Source organism: Prionailurus bengalensis, chromosome B3 (genome assembly GCF_016509475.1).
Source record: "Prionailurus bengalensis isolate Pbe53 chromosome B3, Fcat_Pben_1.1_paternal_pri, whole genome shotgun sequence".
In the NCBI taxonomy this organism is placed as follows: Eukaryota; Metazoa; Chordata; class Mammalia; order Carnivora; family Felidae; genus Prionailurus; species Prionailurus bengalensis.
This window is the reverse complement of record NC_057355.1, coordinates 142262896-142286793: the sequence shown is the minus strand read 5'-3', so window position 1 is coordinate 142286793 and position 23898 is coordinate 142262896. Positions and strand designations below refer to the sequence as shown.

Genomic DNA, 23898 nt, shown 5'->3' with positions numbered 1-23898 from the left:
GCATTTAGAGTAAGAGTCCGTCTTAAATCTCAGATTTAGCTATCCCGAACTTTGAGCAGCTTGCTTTTCTTCTGGAGGAATCTGAAGGCATTTGTCAATTTATTTTTTTGAAAGGCCTACAGAAAAGGTAACAAATTCAACACTTGGGAACTCAAAGCTGCTGGCAGTCCTGGACAGGAAGGTTTTCATATCTGCCTGAACTTGCTCGGTGATTTCTCAGACGTCCATTTATAACAGTTCCAACAAGATAGAATCTGCCTTTGAATATCTGTAAATATCTGTAAAGATCACAATCCAGCACTCGTAATGGTCCCAGACTGGAAAGGCAGATTCTCGTGTTTGATTAATATTTATGTTACCGGATTCCTTTACAGAAAGAAAGATGAAACACTAATTACGTGTGTGTGTTTGAGGGGCCCTATCCTAGGTCTCTGCAGTCCCTTTAGAGGGATGTGATACATTTTAGGATTTTTGGAAACAAGGTGCCTATGGGGGGAATTGTTCCTGTTGGGCTTGAAAGGCAGGTAACCGTGTGGTTGGCTGACTTAATGGCTATTACACGGAGGAGGAGGAGGAAGCCAGCTTATCTCTGCCTTCTTTATTTTGACGACTCCACAGTGATAAAAATTATGGGTGATTTCTCCCTCTAGTTTTAGGTTAAGCCTTGGGGCAGGGCAGCGGAAGTTCTCTGGTCTAGAATCCTCCTGGAAGAGAGGATTCTGTAGCCCTGCCTGGGTGCCCTCGTGCCTTCTGAGGGCACACACCAGTTTGTGTCTGAATGACGGGGTGGGCTGCTTTGTGTTGTGGTCTCTAAGCCACTAGCCCGGTCTGCGAGGTGCAGGTGATTTGCCCTGCTTTATTCAGGAGCCACGTGTGGGACATTTGCTTGGGAATGGGGGGTTTTGTCAGCCCTGATGCTGTTGAAATACCAATGGAATTGTTATCTAGAGGGATCCCGCAGAGGCCTCCTTTGGAGATGCAGTTAAACATCTTCAGTTTTATTTGAGAAATTGAGATTTCTGTGTAGGATTTTCTAGAAGCGTGGCCTCCCGGAGCAGCGCACCTGAGCCCCGGTTAGCCTTTCGATCCCTTTTTGTTGCCACTGGAGTGTGAGGGGCCACTGAACTCGTGGAAGCACCGGAATCAGGATGTTCACACAGTCTCAGATGTGTTTGTTCCTAAACAGCCCCGGGCAGATCAGTTCGTGTCTTAGTTTCTTCACCTATAAAATGGGGATCTCCAATTGATTATGTTTCTGCCACCGTATCCAGATACGAAAACAAACCATTCCGCGAGAGTGAAGTAATTGCTGATTTCAGAGACATCGCAAAAGTATAGACTCTAATGTTGTTCCGTCCACGGGGGCAGGGTGACTAATTTGCAAAAGGGAAAGGAATCAAATAGCTACTTGTGTAGCATGTCATTTTCAATGCAAGGAGGAAGAATTAGGGGATTTAGGGGGGAGTCTAAGGGGGAGGGCTTGAATTTTCAATTTAGTAACCTAATACCAGTAGGAAATACTTCTCCCCGATTCCCATTCATTTTGGGGGACTGACACGCCACCCCAGCTCTTTGTTCCTGTTGGGGACTGTCACGTGATTCAGAATCTTAACACGGAGTGGGGTTAGCTGTTACTCTTGACCTGACTATACCAGAAGAAGTAGCTTTACTGACGTTTGGAGTGTGGCCCCAGAAGGACAGGGGTTGGGCAGAGGGGGTGTAGACTTGGGGGTGCAGAGGAATGCATACAGCAGGCAGCATTTAAGTGCACAGTCTTGTTAGGTGCAGAGGAGGAAGGAAGTCGGTGCAGACTGGTGAGGAAATTCTCCTTTTTTTTTTTTTTTTTTTTTTTTTTTTTGGCCACCACCTCTCAAAGCTAACAAAAATAGGCATTTATGCTCCCAGAGCACACAGCTGGCTGTTCTGAAATGGCACCTTCACTAGGGAAACGGGGAGCCCTGACGGTCCTTTTGGGTCTCCATCTTACTTTTGGGTTGTTGTTTATCTTTTGATGAGGCTTGGTTCCTTTTTTCCAGCCAATGCTGAGTGGAACCTGAATTAGATTTTTAAAAGGAAGGACCTCTGGCAGGGCCCAAAACCTCTGGTTTAGTCTCACCAGTTCGAAAATACAGATGCTTGCTTTATGTATTTTGTTGGTTCACCCCGGCAGGACTCAAACCCCAGGCTTGAGTTTGGGGGTTGGCGGGGGGGGGGGGCAGCGTGGCACTCTGCCTTCTCCACCGGGGACTTGATAGAGCCCTTGTTCCCTAGCATTAGAGCCAGGGTAGGGTGGGGGGCACAGCAGATACCCGTAGCCTGCTTTGGTGCAGGCAAGGAGCCAGAAGCTGTCTGGTGCTCCTTAATTGAATACAGATCTCGCTCAGTTCCACGTGGCCCTGTGAGGATGGGCAGGGAGGGCAGCGATACTTACCCCCTCTCCCCCGTGTCTGGACTTCGAAGCTCAGAACCCCCTCCCACCAGCTTGAGGGGCCTCAGCGCCTGTCCCAGCCCCCAGACCAAGGCTTTGCAGAAAGACCAGGGAAGTGGGCAAGAAGATTGCGCGACGCCCATGTAAATATTGTTTGCAGGAGCTGGGTCTTGTATCTTTGTTAGTGGCGGCTCGTTAATTAACTGGCATATTAGTGTTGCCTTCTTTTGACACATGCGCGTATTTCGGGGCAGAAGAATCTTGTTCTCCTAAAACTGAGCCGAACCGTTTAGGAGGTCCTCGTACAGAACCGCCTGCCTCCTCTCTCTGTCCCCGTTGTCCCCTGCTCCCTCTTCCTGTCCCCTCCTCCCCACCCTTCCTTCAACCCAAGTGGGCTCCTAGTTGCATAGAGGACAGGCACGTTAAACACAGCTAAATAAATCGTGTTTACGCTTGGCATTCTTGGTAGTGAAAAATCTGTTGCCTGTTTTTACTTCCTTATTTCTCAGCATTTGCTTCCTACCTGTTTTTGAGCACATGCCCAGAAATAGTAGTTTTGTCAAATGAGGGGATAATGCCAGCCAGCCTTTCTTGCTGCCAAGGAAGCTGCTGGATTTTGCAAAACAGAGTGACGTTTTTTTAGTGACACTGATGTTTTTTTCTCCCCCCAAGAAATTAGGATATAGCATAAGAGCATTAAAATGCACTTGGGGAAGAAGAAAAAAATCCCATGCAGTCACCCCCGTGGCACAGGGACACGCGCGGAGCAGGTGCAGGTTTAGAGACAGGTCTCACGTTCGTCTACACTTGGCGGCTCCAAGGGCAGGAGGCAGCCTTCAGAAAGGAGAGGATGCTTAGGGCCTGGAGAGCTGAGTCAGGCTCCCTTCCCTTCAGCCCCAAGACTTCATTTTCTCTGCCATTTTGGATGATGTGGTGTGAAGATTCTGTTTTTCTTTTTTTCTGGTTGGTTGTGTGTGTTTCGTTTCTGAGGCCTTCTTGAGCAGTGCCTGCTCTGTGCTCTTCCTCTGAGGTTACCGTTAGATTCTAGTCCTGATCCGGGTCTGGAGCTATCATTGTTTATATAGAAGAGTGGCCAGGGAGACCCCTCCCTTTTTCTGCATCTTTATCCACCCTGTCCTTTGCAGGGGGGGGCGGGGTGGGGGGTAATCTGAAAAGTCATTGTCATGATATGCTGTTTGCTGGGCAGAGAATTGCAGCCGAGACAACAGATTAAAAAAAAAAAACAACATTTTTTTTTTGAGCAGTTTCAAAAACCATTTAAAAAAAAAAAAAAAAAAGACAACGCTGAACGCTCCTACCCCAGGCTTGTCTTATCCGGGAATCTTTGCTGGGTTTCTGCAGTGGGTTCTGTCTGAGGCCCCAGCACATCGGCTCCGTTTCAAAGACAGCCAAGGGAAAAAAAAAAAAATACAACAAAATCAAAGTCCGCGTGCTATGATTTCCCCCAATTTCTAATGGGAATACCCTGCAATAGAAATGATATTTCCATGGAGGACTGTGCTACCGGTTTCTTTAATTACATTAAATAGCGGCATAAACCTCAGCTGCTTGTAAACCTCTGTTACACTGGCAGTGGCTCGGGGAGCGTGGCTAGATTGAAGCCTAAGGAGCAGCGTTCCCCGTGTTAATGTGCTAACAATCTTTATTCAATTAATCCCGCGAAGTGTTAATTTTTACAAATTTTGTTGTGCACACACTGCATATCACCGTCAGTGTGTCAGGAGAAGAAAATGGATTTCACGTCAAAAAACAAGGAAGAAGGTGGCTGTCAGCCTGCTCCCTTAGAAGAAAATTTGTGATTGTAGCCGTCAAATGCTACCCATGCTGAAAGGAAGGCTCACAATATGTATATTACATGCCGTCTACATGCAGAAAACTCCGTTTAAAGGAGCTACTTTGTTGAAAGTAATTACAGGCCTGCTCAATGTTTTAGGCAGTGACATTTCAGACTTGGCTTGGAAACATAAAGAGGCCACAGAAAGATTTTGTTCTTACGGGATGCAAAGCAGCGCGCCTCAGTATTCTCTATGTCCATTAGTAGGAGGTAAGAAGAATGAAAAAGGAGAGAAAAACAAAAGACTCCGTCAACAGCAAAAGGCAGGGGAGAGCTGGATTTTTTTATTGATGGTAGAGATGGTTGCACGTAATTCTCACACATGTAAGTGAAACCAACAAATGCATTTAAACTATAGCAGTGACTCCTTTTCTACAATTTGTTCTTTCTTTCCTCCTATTTTCCTTTCTTTTTTCATCCTTCCCTTCTTCCTCCTCCTCCTCCTCCTTCTTCCCCTCCTTCCTTCCATCCTTCCTTCTTTCCCTGCCTCCCTCCCTTCCTTTCTTCTCCTTCCTTCCTTTTTCCCTTCCTTCCTTCCTTCCTTCCTTCCTTCCTTCCTTCCTTTATTCCTTCCTTCCTTCCTTCCTTCCTTCCTTCCTTCCTTCCTTCCTTCCTTCCCCACCTATTCACCAAGTTCAATTTCTTTCCCTCTAAAACAAGAAACCCTGCTGGCCCTCATGGTTGCACATTCCCTTACTGTGCAGGTAGGGATTTTAGAGTCCAGTCTTAATAAAGGTTGATGATGCTCTCAACATTCCTCAAATCCACGACTCCGTCTGTACCTGGGACTGCTGTCCCTTTTCCTGGCTGCCTCTGGCTTGGAGTCCTTGCAGTAACCTCCTTTCTGGGCACTCTGTTTTCTTGATGTGCTTTTTTATTGGCTGTGCTGAGTTGTTTTCATTCTCGATTCTGTGGGATGCTCAGAGTTCAGACCTCCCCCTTCTATTTACTACATCGTGTTCTCTGCGCGTGGGGGCTGAGCCAAAGCCAGTGTTGGGAGTTTGTGGGGCCTGCAAACCGCAACAACTTTTTGAACTCACCAGTTTTTAAACATGTTCTGTAGAGGACCAGCTTTTTAACAAGTGTCAGGATTCAGTGTTTCCAGGTCATTCCTCAGATGTCAGGCACAGTGGATGCTGATGGGGGGGGGGGGCGGGGAGAGTGTCCTTAGTTTAAAACTCACTGTAGGCACCAAATCTTGAAGAGTCATCTCGTGGTGTATTTCCCTCCTGTGACATGTGGCTTCTGTCTTGACTGAGGTCCCTCCCTGTCCCCCCACCAACTCTAAACTAATGCACTCCACGGGGAGTGTTCATGGGGAGGGACATGCCTAAGAGATGCCTGGCCAAGGCTATCATTGGAGTCTGGCCACAAAGTGCCCATCTGGGAAAGGGGCATGGGATCCTGACCCCAAGTCCAAATTCTAGATGTTTGGAATCCAGATGACTTATCCAGCTTTTTACTTCAGTTCATAGGATGCGCTTTGTCTCCAGGAGTGCTTTGGGAAGGTGTGCGTGATGTACTGTTAATGGCTCCTAGTGTAACGTAATAGGACATTACTGAAGGATCTTGGGTAAATCGCAGTCCAGGGCAGAAACTGGAAGACTGAAGCAGCTACCCAGCCTCTGATCAGAAAGTCTGAATCTGGGGAAAAGGGGCAAATTTCTCTGCTGGGTATTGACCAGCTGTTTTTAATGGTGAGATTCAGAGAATCTGTCAACTCCTCTTTGTCCTTGGCCTCTGTGGATTCCCCGGTATGCATGGAGACATTTGAACGTGGCCTACGTTGCTGATATATGCATGTATGTGTGTATATGCATATATGTATCATCTCTGTCTACTAGATGTGCATATGCACATTTTTCTAACGGGTGAAACATCTGGTTTCACCTTCTGTTGTGCCCAGGCCTGCCCATTCCAGGAGCGTGGGCCCCGATCTGGTGGACCCTGACTGCTGAGGTCACCCGAGAGGACTCCTGTCTGTTTTTCTGTGTGCGTCTCAAAGCCGTGGTTCAGAGGCCTCAGCATCCCGGCCAGAGGACAAATGATGGCGGTTTATTTGCATTCCAGCAGCTGAGAGGGCTCTAGGGATTTCCCTGAATGATGAGCAGAAGAGTTGAAGCTGTACGTTTTCCCTGGCAGCTGTCCACTTGGGGGTGGAGTGGTCAGCCCCGAGCACTTGGTCAGTTTACCCTGAAGAGTTGGCAGAATATGATTCAGACACATCCTTCCTCCCGAGTCGCACCTGACATTTCCTGTGCTACTTTACCGGGCCTTTTGGAAGGGCCATAGAAGGTTTTGAAATTTGTGATGTAACCCTTACAGATCCTTGGCCCAGGGCGTTGCCCCAGAGTGTTTTGGCTTCTTGCATCTTGAAGAAATTGGGTCGGTGGCCATTGAAACAGGTGCTTTTGGACCCGGCGCTGGGGTGGGCGTGTGTGCCTGCTTCTGACTGCAGGATGCAGTGGCCGGGGACGACCTTCCCTTTCCAAACCTTGGTGGAAGTGTTGTCGAAGGGCACGGTCATTGCTTTGCCTTGCCTCTCCCTTTTCGGGGATGCATTAAATGTTCAGCATGCTGGGGAGCGAAAATAGTCGAAGCGGTGATTCACTGTGACAGATCTCAGGAGTGCGCGAAGGGGGAGGCGTGAGGCGGAAGGTGGCCTGTCTCGGGGTGCTGGAAGGGATTTGCTTCTTGCTTCTGCTCGGTGGCCCAGCCTTCTCGGCGCCCTGATGTCCACGAGGGCCATGAGGGCATGTAGGGGTCTCTGGATGGTCACTGGGGAAATGGCACTTGGACTGGCCTCAAGCCCAGAGATGTTCTTGGAGGCCCTTGGCAAGCCCACCGCTCCCCGCTGCCTGGCACCCGCAGCAGCCCTCTCTAGGCCTTTGGGAAACCAGGCAGGCCCTCTCACCTGCATGGGAAGGAATCCCCACCCTCCCAGCCATGTGAAAGGGCTGCCGTTTTTAGCAGGAAGCCAGAGTAAAGGCCCAGCTCCCATTGGAGCTTTGTTTTTATGGCCCCCATGTGATGGCCCTGAAGGATGTCTTTAAACACAGCTGTGCGAACCCTGTGAGACCTCATTTCCCCTTTCTGTTGCTTGTCTTATAAAGGACGCTAACACGTGCACCCCCGACCTCAAAGCCGTTGCAGCAAGGACCAGAGACCCGTGATGGGCACTCAGACTGGGCCTGACTTAGAAGGAGGATCCAAAAGTGGGAGGTGGGGACTTGGTGGCCTCAGCTCCACGCAGAGAATTTCTCGATCCTCCAAATGCTCTGGTGCACTGAGCTGAGCCGGGCTGCACACACAGCCTGCTCTCTTGGCCTGACTTGGGGACCTGTCCTGACATTTGTGGGTTTTCATGGTGACTTACATGGCGTTCACGTAAATGCTTGGATTCCCTTTCTGCTTTGTTGTTCATGATGATGATGATGATGATGATGATGATGATGTATTTTATAATGAAATGAAAAAGCAAGTTCTAGCGTTTGCTGGTTACCAGCCCTTGGTGGTTAAAAATGAAGAAAAAGACATTAAATGATACCTGTGGAGTGAGGGAATTTATTTTCTGAGTGCCCCCCACCCCCAACTGGTGTAGCTCTGAAATTGAGTAACAAAGAAGGCTGCTTAGAATCCTTCTCTCTTCGTGCTGTCTTAGTCCCCCCCCCCCCAAAAAAAAGAGAGCTGAGAGAGACAAATGGTGGGAAGGCTGGGTCTTGTGGGGTGAGTAGCCATTGCCTGTCTCATTTAAGGTGGTGCTCCACTTCTTTCAAATAGGAAATTGCCAAAATGGATGTCATCGGCTGCTAATTAGATGTATTTTAACTGCAGGATCATTTTACCAGCTAATACTGTTATTATGTGCTTCAATGTGAACCCATGGTGGAGCTGTTAAAATATGAGCCAGCGGCCCTAGCGCACAGCTAATGAAGCCTGCACGCCATCGGTGGGGCTCTTCCCTCGGTGCCTCTGAGGATGCCCAGGCCAGGCCCCGTGGGAAGGCTGAGTCCTTGCAACTTCCCAAGACATGCCCCCGTTTATTCCCTGTGACCACCTTGTTTATGTGTTTTGACCAGGGTCCGATTTCAGGGGAGCCCCTCAGCTCTCTAGATCTCACCATCCACCCTCTCGGGCCTTTGGGCCAGCCTAGAAGCAACTCATGACCACCCGTCCTGATGTGCCAACCCAGGCCCCATCACTGTCGGCGGTGGGTGCCCCAAAACAGTCAGGCCTGAACCTCAAGCATTGGGTTTTCAAGCCTGAGCTGGCTTCCCTCCATCCTCTCTGTCTAGCAAACCGGAAAAAGAGTCCTGATTTCCCGTCGGTGTTGGGGGGAGGGGGGCTAGAATTGGGATGTTTCTTACATGCGAGCAGTGCTTTTGACTTTACTCGGTTCCTTGGTTCCTCGGTCTCTCTCCCCGCGCCCCCCCCCCCCCATACATAGCATTTTGATCATCCTTAAGACAAAGTAGCTGGCAAAATATTTAAGCGATCCGAAAGAAATGTTTTTATTTGCCCGCGTGCGAGTTGGGTTATCTGCCGATCTTGTTTATGAAATTTGGGGCTGCCTTTCCAGCAGTCTCTTCGCCTCTCAAATCTTTCCCGGCTCACATTTCCATATTTCTGCGTGCATGTTCTTTGTTAATCACTTGGCAAGCGCTTATTTGAATATTAAAAATTTCTTTAATCATCAAAGGCAGGAGCACAGTCTCATGAATATTCATATTTTCCCCCCTCCTCAGACTGGATTCTAGTTCATTACCCTGCAGTAAAAGCCAAACAGCCATCAATCGCCCTCATTACAGGCTCTGGCGTTTTGATTGGCTGCCTGCTGCCCAGAGCTTTTTTTTTTTTTTTTAATTTTTTTAATTTTTTTTTTTTTATTTTTTCCTCTTCTCCTATGAGCTGTCTTGTACAAAAAAAAAAATCAACAATGCAAGAATAAATTTCTCTGGTTGAAAAACAACTTTGCAAACTTGTCAAACAGCCCTCATGGCTTGCTGCTGCTGAAGCGGTCACCAGCACTACCCCCGCACCCCCTCTTAAAAAAAAAAAAAAGAACCCAGGAAAAAAAAGGGGGGGGGAATTAAATAAATAAATAAAAAGGGAGAAACTTGAGCCTCAGAGATGAATATTTGTCAAGAGAGTTGACGTAAGTTTCATTTGCATAATGACTTTGTACTTCTGCATTAATAAAATTTGCATATGAAGCCATGTTAATTACTCCTGATCATGCTTTTTGCATTCATGCATAGTAATTTTCTCCGACTTGTGAGAATTAATGTCTTGGCATGGGGGGGAGGGGGCGCGGGGATTGTCAGGTTTCCTTGCTAGTGGCCCTCACTCACCAGCGCTCGCTCCCTGTCTGTCTCCCTCCTTGATCTATGACTCATTTTTGCGCTATCAGTAGGAGTTCTTGGCTTAAAAAATGTATCAATTGAAAAGCACCAGTAGGGAGAAAAATACACGTCTCCTGCACCGCGTCTTCCCTAGCGCCTGGCGCTGGCTGGGAATCTGGAACCCTCCGCGTGGGAGGGGCGCCCGAGGATTCAGCACTGGGAAAGGTGCTCGCTCCCCTCACGACCAGGCTCGGGCTTTTCCGGGCGCGTTTTTTTGTGTCTACATGCCGGTGGGTGTGGGCGTGCTCGCGGGGTAGTGCGCATGTGTGAGTACCAAGCAGGAACATCTATCTGCAGGGCCCCTCTAGGAGAGAGCGCGGCAGGTTCCAGACCCCCACGGAAAGGATGCCTTGCAAACTGCCTTACATCCTGATTTGGAGCCTAAGAAACGTTTTTAGGGATCTTATTTTTGGACCTTTTGGGGCCTCTAGAGCAACATTCTAACCTCTGTGAGCCTCCGTTTCTTCATTTGTGAGGGTGGGGGTCGCTGGCCCTAAATACTATGATACGTGTATTCGTTGTTGTTGTTGTTGTTTTTTTCTTTCCCTAATGAAAGTGAACTTCCATGACAAGGAATGGAGCCAGCCAGGGCTTTATTTTTAAGCCACCTGGATCCTGAATAAAGCTGACATGGCGTCTTGGTGTCCCTGTGCCACATACCTCGGTGCTGTTCCAATCCCAGAGGGGGAACCCACCTAGAATCCTTTGTAAAAGAGTGTCTTGCAGGGCTCTGCGGGTGCTTTCCAGAGCCAGGAGAGCACCCGGCAGGCATTCCCCGCCAGGCTGTGGGAAGACCCACAGGGAGCAGGAAAAGTTCCAGAGTGGAAAATAAATGGACCATAGTAGCCGTTTATCCAGTGAGTGTTCGCTAGAAGCCAGGCTCTGGCCAGGCTTGCCCTGACCTTCCTTTAGAGGCAGGGCTCCGAGAAGGTGACTCGCCCCAGGTCATGTGGCCAGGAAATGGCAGAGGGTATTGGACCCAGGCCTCTGCTCCCTCTGCTCCAAGGCTGCTTCTGAGCTCCGGGCTTCCTCTGTGTTGCCAGCGTGTTGCCTCAAGTGCTCTGTCAGGTGCATTCTCAATTTCCTGTCTGCTCTTCTGAATGCACACACTTCTTCCTCGAGGACCGGTGAGGGCTGGGAGGTGGCCTGGGAGGCCTGCTGAGGCCAGAGACAGTCCTCGCCCTGGACTTTGCCAGTTGAACGATTCTAAGGTGTGCAGTTGGTGATTTTGAGTATATTCGCGGCGTTGTGCGACCATCACCACCACTAATTCCGGAACCGTTCATCACCCCCAGCGGAAACCCCGTTCCCACCAGCCTTCATGCCCCTGCCCCCAGCCACTGGCAACCTCTTGTCTGCATTCTGTCTCTATGGATTTGCCTACTGTGGACATTGACTATCACACAATGGGTGGCTTTCGGGGTCACCTTCCGCTTTTGCTCTAGCTTCAGAAGAGGTTTTCTGGAGTATCCACCTTTGGACTGAGCTCCAGGTTTAAGTTGCTCCGGGTGAGGGGGATCCCCCCAGGTCGGAGGTCCTCGGAGAGCACCTGGAGTGTCCTCTGTGGGCAGCTTAGGGTTAGAAGCCACTCGCTCTTGCTGTCCTCTCCCTGCCTCCGCTGAGCCAGCCCCTAGAGCAGGTGGTCCTCAGGTTGGAATTCTTAAGGAGGCTTTTGGAAGCCCCTCCAGGGGGCAGCACGGCCCCCACTGCTACCTGAGTTGGGGGACGACTTTGCCTTTACAGGCCCTGGCCTAAGCCTGGCCCTTCCAGAAGGAGAGGTTTGTGGCTGGACCTGCCCTTTGACCCTTCCTCGCAACCTTGGAGACCCAGGTCCTGCTCCGTCACCGCTTGGGAAGACAGTCATCAGGCCCCGGACACTCCTGTCACTCTTTCTTAGCCATGGTAAATGGTGGTGGCTGTTGTCACCGCTTCACCCAGAGCCTGGAGGCCTGGGTTTGCTCTTTTTCAGCCTCCCGTGGCCTTACTGAGCCCAGGGACCCTCCAGCTTCCCTCTGCTCCACGCGGCCCTTCTTCTCAGCATCCCAGGGCACCCCGGTCACTCCACCCCAGCTGCAGCCCGAGGGCTGGCGGGACATATCCGGCCTTTGGAGATGCAACTGGGTTCAAGTCCCAGATTTCCCGGAGCTCCAGCACCCCCTCTGGGACGGGGACAGTTTTCCCTGCTGAGTGACGTATTGGTGGTGAACTGCCTGCTGTGGTAGGTGCTCTGCACAAAGCCGTGTCGGGAGCCTTCCGTGGGGCGAAGCCAGACTGACGAGGACAGGGCCGAATGTGCAGTGTCCAGTGCTGGGGTGGGGGTTTAGGCAAGGACTGGCCAGGGCAGGCTTCTGGGAGGAGGCAGGTGACGCTGGCCTTAGGTGCCTACTTTACTTGGGGGCTTGCACCGAATGTGTGGCTGGAACTGTGTGGGGTCATTGGCCGTGCCCTCCTGGGACCGTCCCGGGCTCAGCAACATCCCGGGTCCCGAGCTTAGCCTCATCCGAGGTCCTCATTGGCCCAGGGGAGCCCACGTGGCTTTGGCTTCTTGGCAGGACATTTGCAGGGCTTCTCAGGGGTCCCGAGGCCCCCAGCCCTGGATAGCACACGTTTTGTAGAGGCAGGTGCTGTAGCTAACGAGTTCTGGTTCCCGGAGCCGGGCGGCCAGGGTTTGGCGGGGCTGGCTGCTGGCGTCTACAGTTTTCTGTGGTCACGTCACCGGCTTCCTGGTCTGCGCAGTGGGTCTCCCAAGCCCTGCCCCGTGGACGTGTTGGGAAGCTCACTCAGGATGAGGACTGACAGGATCCTGGCTCGAAGTGGGCTTGCAGGGTCCCGTGGTTCTCCTGGATGGGGGAATCCCTTGTGGGGGCCACAAAGTGGGCAGACCTCCACCCTGCAGATCCGTGCGGGGTGGTGAGCGGCCTCGGGTGGCCTCCTTGGCAGAGCTGGCCTGGGGCCCAGCTGCCCCTCATCTCGTTGATGTTTTCTTTTTGTCTCCCTGATGCTTCCCTGCTCAATTATTTACCCGGGGAATTCGGGCTTCTTCACTTGTGGTTTTGGCAAGGGCTTCACACAGACTTTTGCCCTGGTGGTCTCTTAGCCATTTAAGATAAACGGCCAAATCAAACGCAGGCCTTGCTGGGGAGCCTGCGAGCTGTGGGGCTGGGCGGAGGCAAGCCAAGCTCCTGGCCCTGTGTCGTGGCTGTTAGACTGGGGGGGCGGGGGGGGGTGGTGGAGACGTCCCAGCCGGGGCTGAGGTGTTAAGAGGGGTGGTGGGCAGTGCCCGGGGTTTCCTGGGGTGGGGGGAGCGTTCAAAGCCTCTCGAAAGGCCTGGGGGCTTGTGTGCCGTGTGCTTCCTGCTCAAGTTGCTAAAGGGGACGCTGGGCTGGAGAGAGACACCAGCTGGCCGTCCGCCAGGCCGCGGGCTGACTGGTGCCCAGGTGCTCAGAGGTAGACCGAGGTGTTCGAGGCCTGAACACACAGCCCGTCCTGATAGGGCCAACGGTGGTGGCTTGGCGCTTCCCAGCTCTTCCAGAGGGGGGGTGGCCCAGATTTCTGGGAACGAATCCCCAAAGGAAGCCAGATCCAGAACACTCTAGAAGCCCCCACATGGCGGGTGGGGGGTCTTCCTGGGTACAGGGGCCCTGACAGCTTCTTTTGCCCCCGCCCACCCAGGGATGGGAGTCTGGTCCCAGGACGGCCCAACCTGGCAGCTGTGGAAGTAGGACCCCCTCACCCCTCACCCCCCACTTCCCATGGCCTCTTCCCCGCTCCCCCAGCCTGTGCCCAGGTGCCTTCCCTGCAGGGAAGCCTGGCACCCCGGGGCCTCCCACTCTGGAAGGGTGGCCTGCAGCCCTCTGCCCCGGGCCCCTGTCCCGCACCCCGGGTCCCTTGTACGGTCCAGGGCCCGACTGACCAGTCTTTTTTATTGTTTTTTCTCCAGGGCCGTGCAGGCCTGCCCAGCTGCCAGCGACGGCCCCCATAGCTGCCTCCTCCCACCCTCACTCATCCGTGATCACTCCACCTCTGCGCACCCTGGGCGCCCCGCCGCCCTGCTTCCCCCTGCCGTGCTGCAGCGCACGCCCGGTCTCGGGTGACGGGACTCAGGGTGAGGGTCAGACGGAGGCTCCCTTTGGATGCCAGTGTCAGTTGTCAGGTAACAGACGGCCGCGGTGGCGGGGGGGGCGGGCTCCCAGGGGTGGCGGGGTGTGCCCTGGGCAGGGCCGGCCGCTGCCTCTCCCAGGTGGGCCGGGCAAGGTGGGGACCCAGGGAGGATGTGTGGTCCCACCCCAGTGGGGCACCGGGGAAGTGGTGAAGGACGTCAGCGGAACTGCACACTGGTGCCCCTGTCCCCATCACTTAGGAGGTCCCCGGACGCCTCCGCCCTTTGCGAGGGTCTCACTCCCAGAATGCATTCCTTCAGCTTCCAGATTTCATCTCTTTGGGCTGTTTAGCTAAACCTTAATTGGATAACGCTTAACATCTGAGGTTTTCTTCTGCCCCCGCCACGGCCATCCCCTCTCCCCCACCCCAGTCGCTGCCCCCCTCCCCGAAGGCAGCGCTGGGAGAAGATTCCCTCCCTGGCTGCCTGTGTCCATCGCTGGAGCCGTCCAAAATGCTGAGTTTCTCTTTGCCAGAATGTGTTGCCCATTAACTCTGAGACAGAAGAGTCACTCCGAAGGAGCCCTTCAGCTGTGGCGGTGGGAGGGGGTGAAGCCTTGTGGGGTTCCTGTGGGGTGGGGCTGTGCACACGCCTACTGTGCGCCTCTCTGCAGGTCTTTGCGGCTGCCCAGTATTCAGATGGGCAGACGGGGGGGTCAGCACAGCGGAAAGACCTGTTTTCCATCACCCTCCCCATCTCTCTTCCCGAACACGACCCGCACTCGTGCTGTGGCCCAGGGTCCCTGGAAATGGCAGGCCGAGGCCTCCCGCCCCCTCCTCTCCTGGTCAGGGCCTGGTGCCAGGATGCTGACAATAGACACAGGTGGTGGTGAGGGCCCTGAGGCCTGGTTTCCAGGCAGGGGCCAGGAAAGGAGAAGGGTGGGTGCAGAGCTGGGGCAGATTCAGTTTGTCTCAGCTTTGTCCCCAGGCGTCTTACAGGCTTTCCCTTGATTTGGGTAGAGAAAGGAAAACGATTGTTACCGGACAGATTGTGCTTTAATTGAAACTGTCTGGAGGGACTGTCCGTGGTGGAGCCAGGTGGCCCTGGCTGCAGGGGCCAGAAGTCCCTAGGCCTTCCTGCTGGTCAGGTGGCCTGCAGCCTTCAGCAGCTCCCGCTCCGATGTCTGGTGGGCTTATACCTGGAAGTCACAAAGCGAAGACTAAACATGTCCGGGAAGGGGTCGGCACCACTGGCAAAGAAGCCAGCTCCCTGCTCGCGGCCACCCTAGTGCCCCTGGGGGATTGGGGCTCCCGTCCCAGCTCTGTAGGTCCGTGCTGTGATCCCTGCTTGCTGAGCGAGGGATGCCTGCTTCGTCTGGGCGGTTGCCCTGCTCTCGTGGCTTCCTGTAATTAGTGCTGCAGCCCCTGCAACCACGCGGGGGGTCGCGCTATCAAAGATCAGCCTGAGTGTTTATGACTAGACTCGGTCAAGGTCTGCGGTACAGAAACATGATTTCCCCGGCAGAGGTGCACCCGGGGCTTTGCTTAACCCTCTGTTGGCTCTGGCTCTGCTTAGAAGCTGCCGCCGTGCTGAGCGGGAGCTGTTACATCCCCATTTTGCAGATGGGGAAGCAGAGGTTCGGGGAGGCTGAGTGGCTGTCTTCGGGATGCCTCCCACCCAGGTCACCCTCTTCCCACGGAGCCTCGTGCCCCTGCCTGCATCCAGGGGTGTTCGCGCTGGATGGGCTCACAGGCTCGCCCGCAGCCGCCCTACCGCCCACTTCCTTCTAGGGACCGTGTGTGGAGGGCCTGCTGTGTAGCCAGGGCGCTGGGCCTTTCGTGTGCCTTCTTGGATTCAGTTCTCATAGGAACCTTAGGACGTCACTCTCCCCACTTTACAGATGAAGACATGAGGCTCAGAGATGTGGAGGTCTGATAGCTCACATCCATTCATTCATTCTTACACGAAAAGCCCTTTCTTGGGCACCTAGTGTGTGGCACTGGGCAGGCCAAGGAGTCAGGCACGGTGGACCCCTGGCCTCTGGCAGCTTGCGTGAGTGGAGATGGGGAGAGCGGGATCAGGGTCCCGCAGAGAGTTTGCTTTGAAGGGGATGGGAGGGCAGAGGTGGGATTTGACCCTGGCTGATCGTCCAGAACCTGCTTCATCTTTCGTATTGGCTCTGCTGGCTTAGAGGCCTTCTTGGGTTTTAGAGCTTGATACTCTGAAGGCTTAGAGTCCGTGAGCAGCCCCCAAATTGATGTCGGTGCTCAGGGAGGAGAGTGAGGCAGGGTGAGCTCTGTTCCTGGGGTCTCTGGGACCCCCCCCTTCCTGACCCTCTTCAGCGGCCTGTCCTCGGCCTCTGGTGCTAGCTAGGCTGTGATTTCCAGGACCGTCTTCGTTCCCTGTCGGGTCCCCGTTCATTAGTCTGCTCCGGGTTGTTCCCCCCATCCTTTCTGATCAGTTTCAATACCTGAAAATATCCTGCTCTGAGGGTTTTTGTCCCTTTGTGGCTTCTGTCCCTGGCACTGGGCTGTTTGCTGAAGTGTTTTTAGTGCCTATTTAATTAGTAGTTGGAATGCAGTCATTAAATCCACAGTAACCCGTTAGGAAGAAGCAGTCCTCTGAAAAGACGGAGAGGGGCCACCGTCCTCACTTTGTTTTGTCTCTTTTCAGATCAGGATGCACTGAACCTATGTCTTCAAATTAATACGGAAAACCCCGGAGTAACCGTGTTTCACACAGGTTAATTGCATGCCCGTGAATGCGTTCAGAGTTATTTATAGAAGGATGTGATTTTATGGGGGAGAAAGCCACACAGGTTTGTGTGTTTGTGTATCTCTCTGGCTGCTAGTGTCCCAGACAGCCCCGCCTCCCAGGACCCCAACCCCAGACCTCCTGATGGTCACGGTGGGGAGAAGGGATTTGGGCTCTTTGTTGCTTTTTGACTCTGCTGAAATAATGGGGGGGCTTTGAGTCTGGGCATTCCTGGAAACTGAAGTTTCTCCCCCGAGAAATTTCATGTAGGAACCACTCCAGGGCGCGCCCGTGGCGTCCGGAACCTCGGCCTGTGGTCCTGGCCTTTGCGCCACCTGGCCGGTAACCTTGAATAAGCCAGTCTCCCTCTCTGGGCCTGTTTCCTCTTCTGTAATAAAAAAATATATATGCCTATATACACTTACCTAGGTATCATATCATCTATTTACATGACTTTTAAAAATGAGACTCCACGTTTGACTTCTAAAACAGATGATACTGATCATTGTAGTTTCAGTTACAGGCTGCTGTGGATGACTGGGCACGTGACTTGGTTAAGGTTCCCAGGGCAGGGGTGGGGTGTTCAGAGAACGGTTTGAAAACCTCTGGGCTTTGGCTCCCTTTCTGAACCTTTCCCCTTTCTGAGGTTTCTAAGGGTGGCAGGCAGTCATTAGAATGTATCCACTGCCTGCGTGAAGGCTGCTGCCCTTTATGGCTTTGTGACCCTGGGCGAGTCATTTCCCTCCTCGCTCCTCAGTTTCCTCACCTATAAAATGGGGGTAACGATAGTATATGCCTTGCAAGATTGTTTTCGGGATCGAATGAGGTCATATATGCCAGGTGCCGAGCCCAGTGCCTCACGCTGAGTGAGCCCTGTGGAAGTTCTGATTCACGCTCGAGCAGAACGGGTTTTACAACACCACGTCATTACGTGTCCCTCGTGTGGAATTTTACTTCAAGCTGGACCTCCAGGTTCCACTCTTAGAGGCCTTCAGCCTCTTGGCTGGCTCAGATCATGTACCAGCATCGTGAGGTGGACAGGGAACCGAGAAACGTCATTGCATATTTAAAAGCCACAAATGGTCATCAGCCGCAGTGATTGATACACGCGCTTGGTGAAGTTCAAGGTCTCACGGGAGTGGAAGTGTTTGGATTTAATAGAAGGAGTCAGTTGCAGCCATTAGTAGATGCTGAAATCACAGGGCAATCTTGTAAAGTTAAATTCAATTTACTTTTCTACTGAAATTGTGCTTGCTGTGTTATTTAACTAATCTGGGGTTTCTTGGCACGGGTTAAAGGGACAATAAAGATAAAAGAATACCTGTAAGTAAATAGTAGGGTTTAACAGTAGACGGTATCGTGTCCTCCTTCAATTATATCCCAGTGTTCATTTGTGTTGGTTTTTATAACCGGAGCCATCCAATGGGACACTGCGGACTAGACCACCCTAGCTGTGGAAGCTTGATGCAATTAATACAGTCTGTCTGGAAAGTGGCCTTATTTCTGGAAGTTTTATGTTAATGATATGGTCTGTGCTTTGCACATTTTATACCAGAACAAGAAGCACGCTGTAGTTTCATTCTGGACTGGGTTTGATTAACACCGGAGGATCAGTGGGAAGCCAGAGGGTGATGCCGACCGAGGTGGCGGCACCAGCCAGGCCCCCACCGGCTCACCGCCTCTCTCCTGGTGCAGGGGGTGCAGGGGCGCCCCAGTAGGGCATGAGGGCCTCCCTGGAGACTCTGGAGGGAGGGGTGAGTATGGGGGTGAAGAAGAGAAGTGAGTGTTGGGGGAACGCGTGTGGACAGAAGCACTCCGTCTGGGGAAGGTTCGCGACGTGATCTTGCGATTTCTTTTGCAAAGTTGCATCTGCTGTGAGTCTGCCTGGGCTAACCGGGTCCCAGTGTCAGTGGGGGCTGGCTCGCTGCAGAAAAAGGGCTCGCAGGGGAGTCATTAAAAATTTAAAGAGTCATCTGTACGCCTTGCGATGTCTACCTTGCCGAGGGGGCCGGTGGTCCAGCATTTACAACCCATGAGTGATTCTTGCATGCCTGTTCCGCGTTCTGTTGTGGTGTCCTCCTGCCTCTTGGGATCACACCGCTGCAGAGGCTGCCCTGGACCCTGTCTTTAGAGCCCAGATGCCTCCTTTCGTGACTGGGGGAGGTACCAGGAGAAGCCACGGAGAGCTGGGGATGGAGGGAGGGGGGCAGAGGGCAGCAGGGCCTGGGAGCACCCCAGAAAAGCCCTCTATCCGGGAAGTCACGTCTGCCCCATGGGATCCTATGGGATCCAAATGACACCTATGGGATCCAAAGGCGCTGGGTCTCCAGGGACCAGACAGAGTGCAGTGCTGCCTAGTGGGGGAGGGGGGCGGGACTGAGGCAGGGGCACCTACCGGCATGACTGTCCTCGGATAAAAGGGGCCCCAGCAGCGTCCCCGAGAGGAGACCGCTGCAGCCACGCCAGATTCCATTTCACTCTGAGCCGGCCCTTCGGACGTTCTGAAGGCAGAGCTAAATCAAAGAATTCTGTTCAAATCCGTACAAGATGTTGGTGTTTTCCTGCTCTGACAGGAGAGGCATTTATTTGGAAGTGCAGTTTCTTTCTTTCTCTTTCTTTCTTTCTTCCTTTCTTTTTCTTTTCTTTCTTTCTTTTTTTTTTATAGCTGTCTTAAAAAGGAGTTTGGCTGTTTAGCACAGCTGGTGCTCATTACATTATGCACTGGCAATAAAATAGCATGTGTAATTAATTTTTAATGCGGCACTGGATGCAGCGCCTTAAAGCAGTCAGTGGATGTGAGGAACCAGCACTGGCCACCGACATCAGACATCTCAGAGCACGTGGCCACGTTCTGCGGCCTTAAAGGGCATCCGAAAGTGGCCGAGGAGGCTGGGGCCCTCCACGTGGAGTGGAGTAGTCCAGACGTGGGTTCGCCTCGGCAGACCTGAGGCTTGAGTTCCTGGCTGCTGACCTAGGACCAGGGGTCGCAAGAGATCACCCCGTCGAACGCCTTCATCATCTGGGTGGGTCACCGGGGCACAGGCTGTGTGTGACACGAGCTCTGGGTCCTTGATGCTCTGCCCGCTAGGCCCTGTTACCTCCTTGAGTTCAGACTGCAAACCGGGGAGGGGGTCACCGTCCAGCTGAAGCCGCGTGAAACGGACGATGTGAGTCGGCGGCAGAGTTTTTGCTCCGAGGAGCCCTGAACGTTCAGCTTCTTGGGCCCTCAGTGTTGCCATCTGCGGTTGGAACACGCCTCCGTGTGCCCTAGGCTTGAGACGTTCTGTGGTTGTGCTCTGATCCCTGGCTTCTGCACCCCTTCTCAGGGCTCTGTGATGCCGATTCGTGCTTGAAACGAAATGTCACTGCGGACGCGTCCTGTGGGAGAGCCGTGGGCCCTGTGGGACCGTGCTCCGTCCTTGTTCTCAAGGTGCCTGGGTGGGGATATGTGACCCTGGGCTGGGTCTCAGTTTCCTTCCCTGTGAAACGGAGCCACTGGAAGTACCTGCTCATCATCTGGAGGCTCCACCGCGTGGCCACTGTGTTGGGGTGGCCACGGCTGAGCACCAGCGTGTGCAGAAGCGGAGGCAAGGGGAGAGGGGAAGGGACAAGAAGGAGGCCACCGGGCTGTCGAGAACCCTCGGGTGCCCCGTGCCCGATGCCCACATGGCTGCCATTTCTTTGCAAGTGTGCTTGCTGCCTGGGAGATTACCATTGGCCCTGCTCCTGTGACTTGCCAGTGTTTCCCACCGGGCCTACTGTGTGCCAGCACCATCCTGGTCACTTGGCAAACTTTGCTCAGGCCACCCCATCCTCCTAATGCCCCTAAGAAGAGGCAGCCCCCCTCTCCTTTTGCTCCTGAGGACCGTGGGGCCCCCAGCTTGTAGCTCTCCCCTCCTGTTTCCCGTTGGGGTGCACAGTGGCTCAAAAAGGGGCAGTGGGAATGCAGCTCGAGGTGGGAGAGCAGACCACATTTGAACATGGGCCTGGGAGCGTCCCCAAGGTCTCCCTCCATTCACCGGCCGTGCTGCTGCCTGATCGGGGGCAGGGCGTGGGGGTCCGGGAATGAGCGCAGTTGGGGGTCTTGCCACGGTGGTCTGGGTGCACAATGAACGTGAACCACGTGCTCTGGGATACCCTTTCTCTGCTGAAGAAAACTGAAAGGACCAGGCTTACAGGAGCAGGGAGGTCCCTGCAGACCTTCTGGGATTTTCCTGATGGGGAAGGTGAGGCTGGAGGCCAGGCAGCTTCTTCCAGCGGCTGCCCAGTGACAAATGTGGATGTGGGTGTCAGCCGGGAGGGGTCCTGCTGACCCAGAGAGCCCCCTCCAGCTCTGGCTGCCCCCGAGAGGTCTGAGCTGTGAGTGACTGCTAGGCACACAGAGTAACCAACCCTCAGGCCACCAGAGGGAAGGTTGACGCCTGGGGCATGGGTGAAATTTTTTCTTATGTCCTCGCCCTCAAATTGGGTTTCTGGGGTCTGGCTGGGGGTCTGGGAGCCGGCAGGTGGCCTCATTGAAGCCTCTGTCAGGTCTGTGTGACTCCGCATCTCTGGGTTTCCAGTGCCCGGGTGGCTGTGGTCCTGTAGGTGCCCCGGAGATGCTGGTAGACGGCCAGGCCCCAGGAGGGGTCGTGTTCGTGTCTGTGAGAGAAAAGAGGAGACACAATGCTGTTAGTTACCGCCTCATTTTTGGTACACAGTCCCCTAGAAGCAGTTTTTCTTCACCGGAGAGAAACAGACTTGTGTCGTCCCTAAAGCTCGAGGTGTTGTCTTTTTTTTTTTTTTTCTTGGTGGAGGGGAACAAACTGTGCTTGACTTTTTAAACCGGAGGGCCAGGCAAGGTGGAGGGGCTGTGTGCTGTACATATTTCACAATCAAACCCAAATAGTCTAAGCTGGGAAATATAGTTTATCCAAACATAATCAAGGCTGGCCGGTTTAATCCAAAAATCTGTGGGGAGAAACCAACCCTTGGTGGGCAGGGGTCCCTCGGGGTGGGATTTTGCACACAGCCTGCCATCACACCTGAGGAGAAGTGCCACCTGCTGACCTCTTCAGGCCCCTCCTTGGGGGTGGGCGTGTGACCGTGGTGTGTGGTCAGTGGGCGTGGGAACGTCAGCCCTGGCAGGGTCTTTCTTACATTTGGCAGTGGGGCCACCCGGTTATGGTCGGGTTACCATTTCTGGGCCCTCACTGCGTGTCAGGCCCTCCGCAGGGCCTTGCTAGACATTTCAAGCTTCCCAGCACCTTCTTTCCCAGGAGGCAGCCTATTCTGTAGTTTGCAGGTGAGGAGACAGACCGGGGAGGTGGTAGAATGTGCCCGAAATTGCACAGCGGGTCGGCAGTGGACGTGGGATTTGAACCCAGGTCTCCTTGGGTCTAGGGGACACAGCCTGCTCCTGTCCTTGCTCTCTGGCTCCCAGACCACCCTCCTGCTGGCCTGCTACCTGGCAGGTGTGAGTGGGAGCCCCCGAGGGAGAGGCGTGAACTAATGAAATTATCCTGGAGTGCTGGAGGACTGGCCGGAGCCCTGGGTAATAAGAACGCCTGTACTTCAGGCCGAAGACTTCAGCCGAAGGGGTCAGAGGACTTTGGACTTCTTGGAAGAGGTTAACGCAGAAATGGAGTCACTACCTGCAGAGACAGGGGCATTTGGAATCTTTTCGTAAATCCAGACATTTAAAAAAAAATTTTTTTTTCCAACGTTTTATTTATTTTTGGGACAGAGAGAGACAGAGCATGAACGGGGGAGGGGCAGAGAGAGAGGGAGACACAGAATGGGAAACAGGCTCCAGGCTCTGAGCCATCAGCCCAGAGCCTGATGCGGGGCTCGAACTCACGGACCGCGAGATCGTGACCTGGCTGAAGTCAGACGTTTAACCGACTGCGCCACCCAGGCGCCCCAATCCAGACATTTTTAATCCATGCCTTTGTTAATAGGAGGTGGGAATGGCTGATGGGAGGGGCCCCTGGATGCACACGTCGGCCCGGAGAGCTGTATTTAGCCCGTGCCTCCTGATGCACCCTTTCTGGACTTGGCGTGTGCTTTAACAAGTGCCTCATTTTAGTCTTCTTTTAGAAAGTTTATTTATTTTGAGAGAGAGGGAGGGAGAGAGAGAGAGAGAGAGAGAGAGAGCGCGATCTTGAGCTGGGAAGGGGCAGAGAGAGGTCCCCAAGCAGGTTCCGCACCATCAGTGCAGAGCCCGACGTGGGGCTCGAACTCATGAACCCTGAGATCATGACCTGAGCCGAAATCAAGCGTCGGACCCTCAACCGACTGAGCCACCCAGGTGCCCCTCATTTTAGTCTCGATATCTGATAGCAAAAGGAGCCACTGCTTGTGGGCCCGCCGTGTGCCACGGGCTCTGTAAGTGTCCTCTCCGCCGATCCTTTCTCACAAGGGTGTGAAGATATGTCTGCTGGATCTTTTTTTTTTTTTTTTTTTTTTGTAATCTGTGGTAAAGCGTACACAAGTTATCCTTTTAGTCGTTTTTTAAGCGTATGGCTCTGCGACATGAAGTATATTCACATTGTTGTGTGTTCCAGTGCTACACCCCCGCCCCCGCCCAGCTCCAGAACTTCTGTTCTCCCAAACTAAACTCCGTCCCCATTGAAAGCTAACTCCCCCACTTCTCCCGTCCCACATTCTACCTTCTGTCTCTACGAGTTTGACGTTTGTGAGTATCCCATGGAAGAGGAATCAATGTTTCTCCTTCTATGACGTGTATTTCACTCAGCACGATGTTCTCAGGGTTCGTGCATGTTGTAGCACAGGTCAGAATTGCCTTCCTTTAAAAAAAAAAAAGATATTTACGTTGAGAGAGAGCAAGCACGTGTGAGTGAGTAGGGGAGGGGCAGAGAGAGAGAGAGAGAGAGAGATTGAGTCCCAAGCAGGCTCCGTACCATCAGTGCAGAGCCCGACACGGGGCTCGAGCTCACGAATCGTGAGATCATGACCTGAACCCAAATCAAGAGTTGGACGCTTAACCGACTGAGCCACCCAGGCGCCCCAGAATTGCCGGACGAACGATACTGCCTCGTGTGGCTACGCCGCGTTGTGTTTGTTCATTCGTCCTGCGAGGGATGCTTGTTTTTGGCTGTGGCGAAGGGTGCTTCTGTGCACGTGGAAGTGGAGTCGCTGGACCGCGTGGTCATTCTGTGTTCAGTTCTACTTACTGAGGAGCTGCCCACCTGTTTTCTGAAGGTGGCAGTATTTCACGTTCCGCCTCAGCAGTGCTCCAGAGTCCTGGTTTCTACACTTTTCACCTGATACCCACCCCAACCCCCCGCCCCTCCCCCGCCCCCGAGACTCGGGTGTGGACAACAACTGGCCCGAGTTACGAGTTACGTGGCAAAACGGG

The 23898-nt window shown here is 53.3% G+C and overlaps 1 protein-coding gene across 4 annotated transcripts in view; it reads left to right on the top strand.

Annotated features, from left to right (window-relative positions):
* The window catches only part of BCL11B (BAF chromatin remodeling complex subunit BCL11B), a 96987-nt gene that overhangs the window by 27056 nt on the left and 46033 nt on the right, over positions 1–23898 (top strand). For 2 of the 4 annotated variants that reach the window (XM_043556995.1, XM_043556994.1), the window contains exon 3: positions 13626–13838. The exons of the other annotated variants lie outside the window; for them this stretch is intronic. In XM_043556995.1, the coding sequence (XP_043412930.1) occupies positions 13626–13838 (213 nt within the window). The remainder of the gene's footprint in view (positions 1–13625; positions 13839–23898) is intronic. 4 annotated transcript variants of the gene reach the window in all.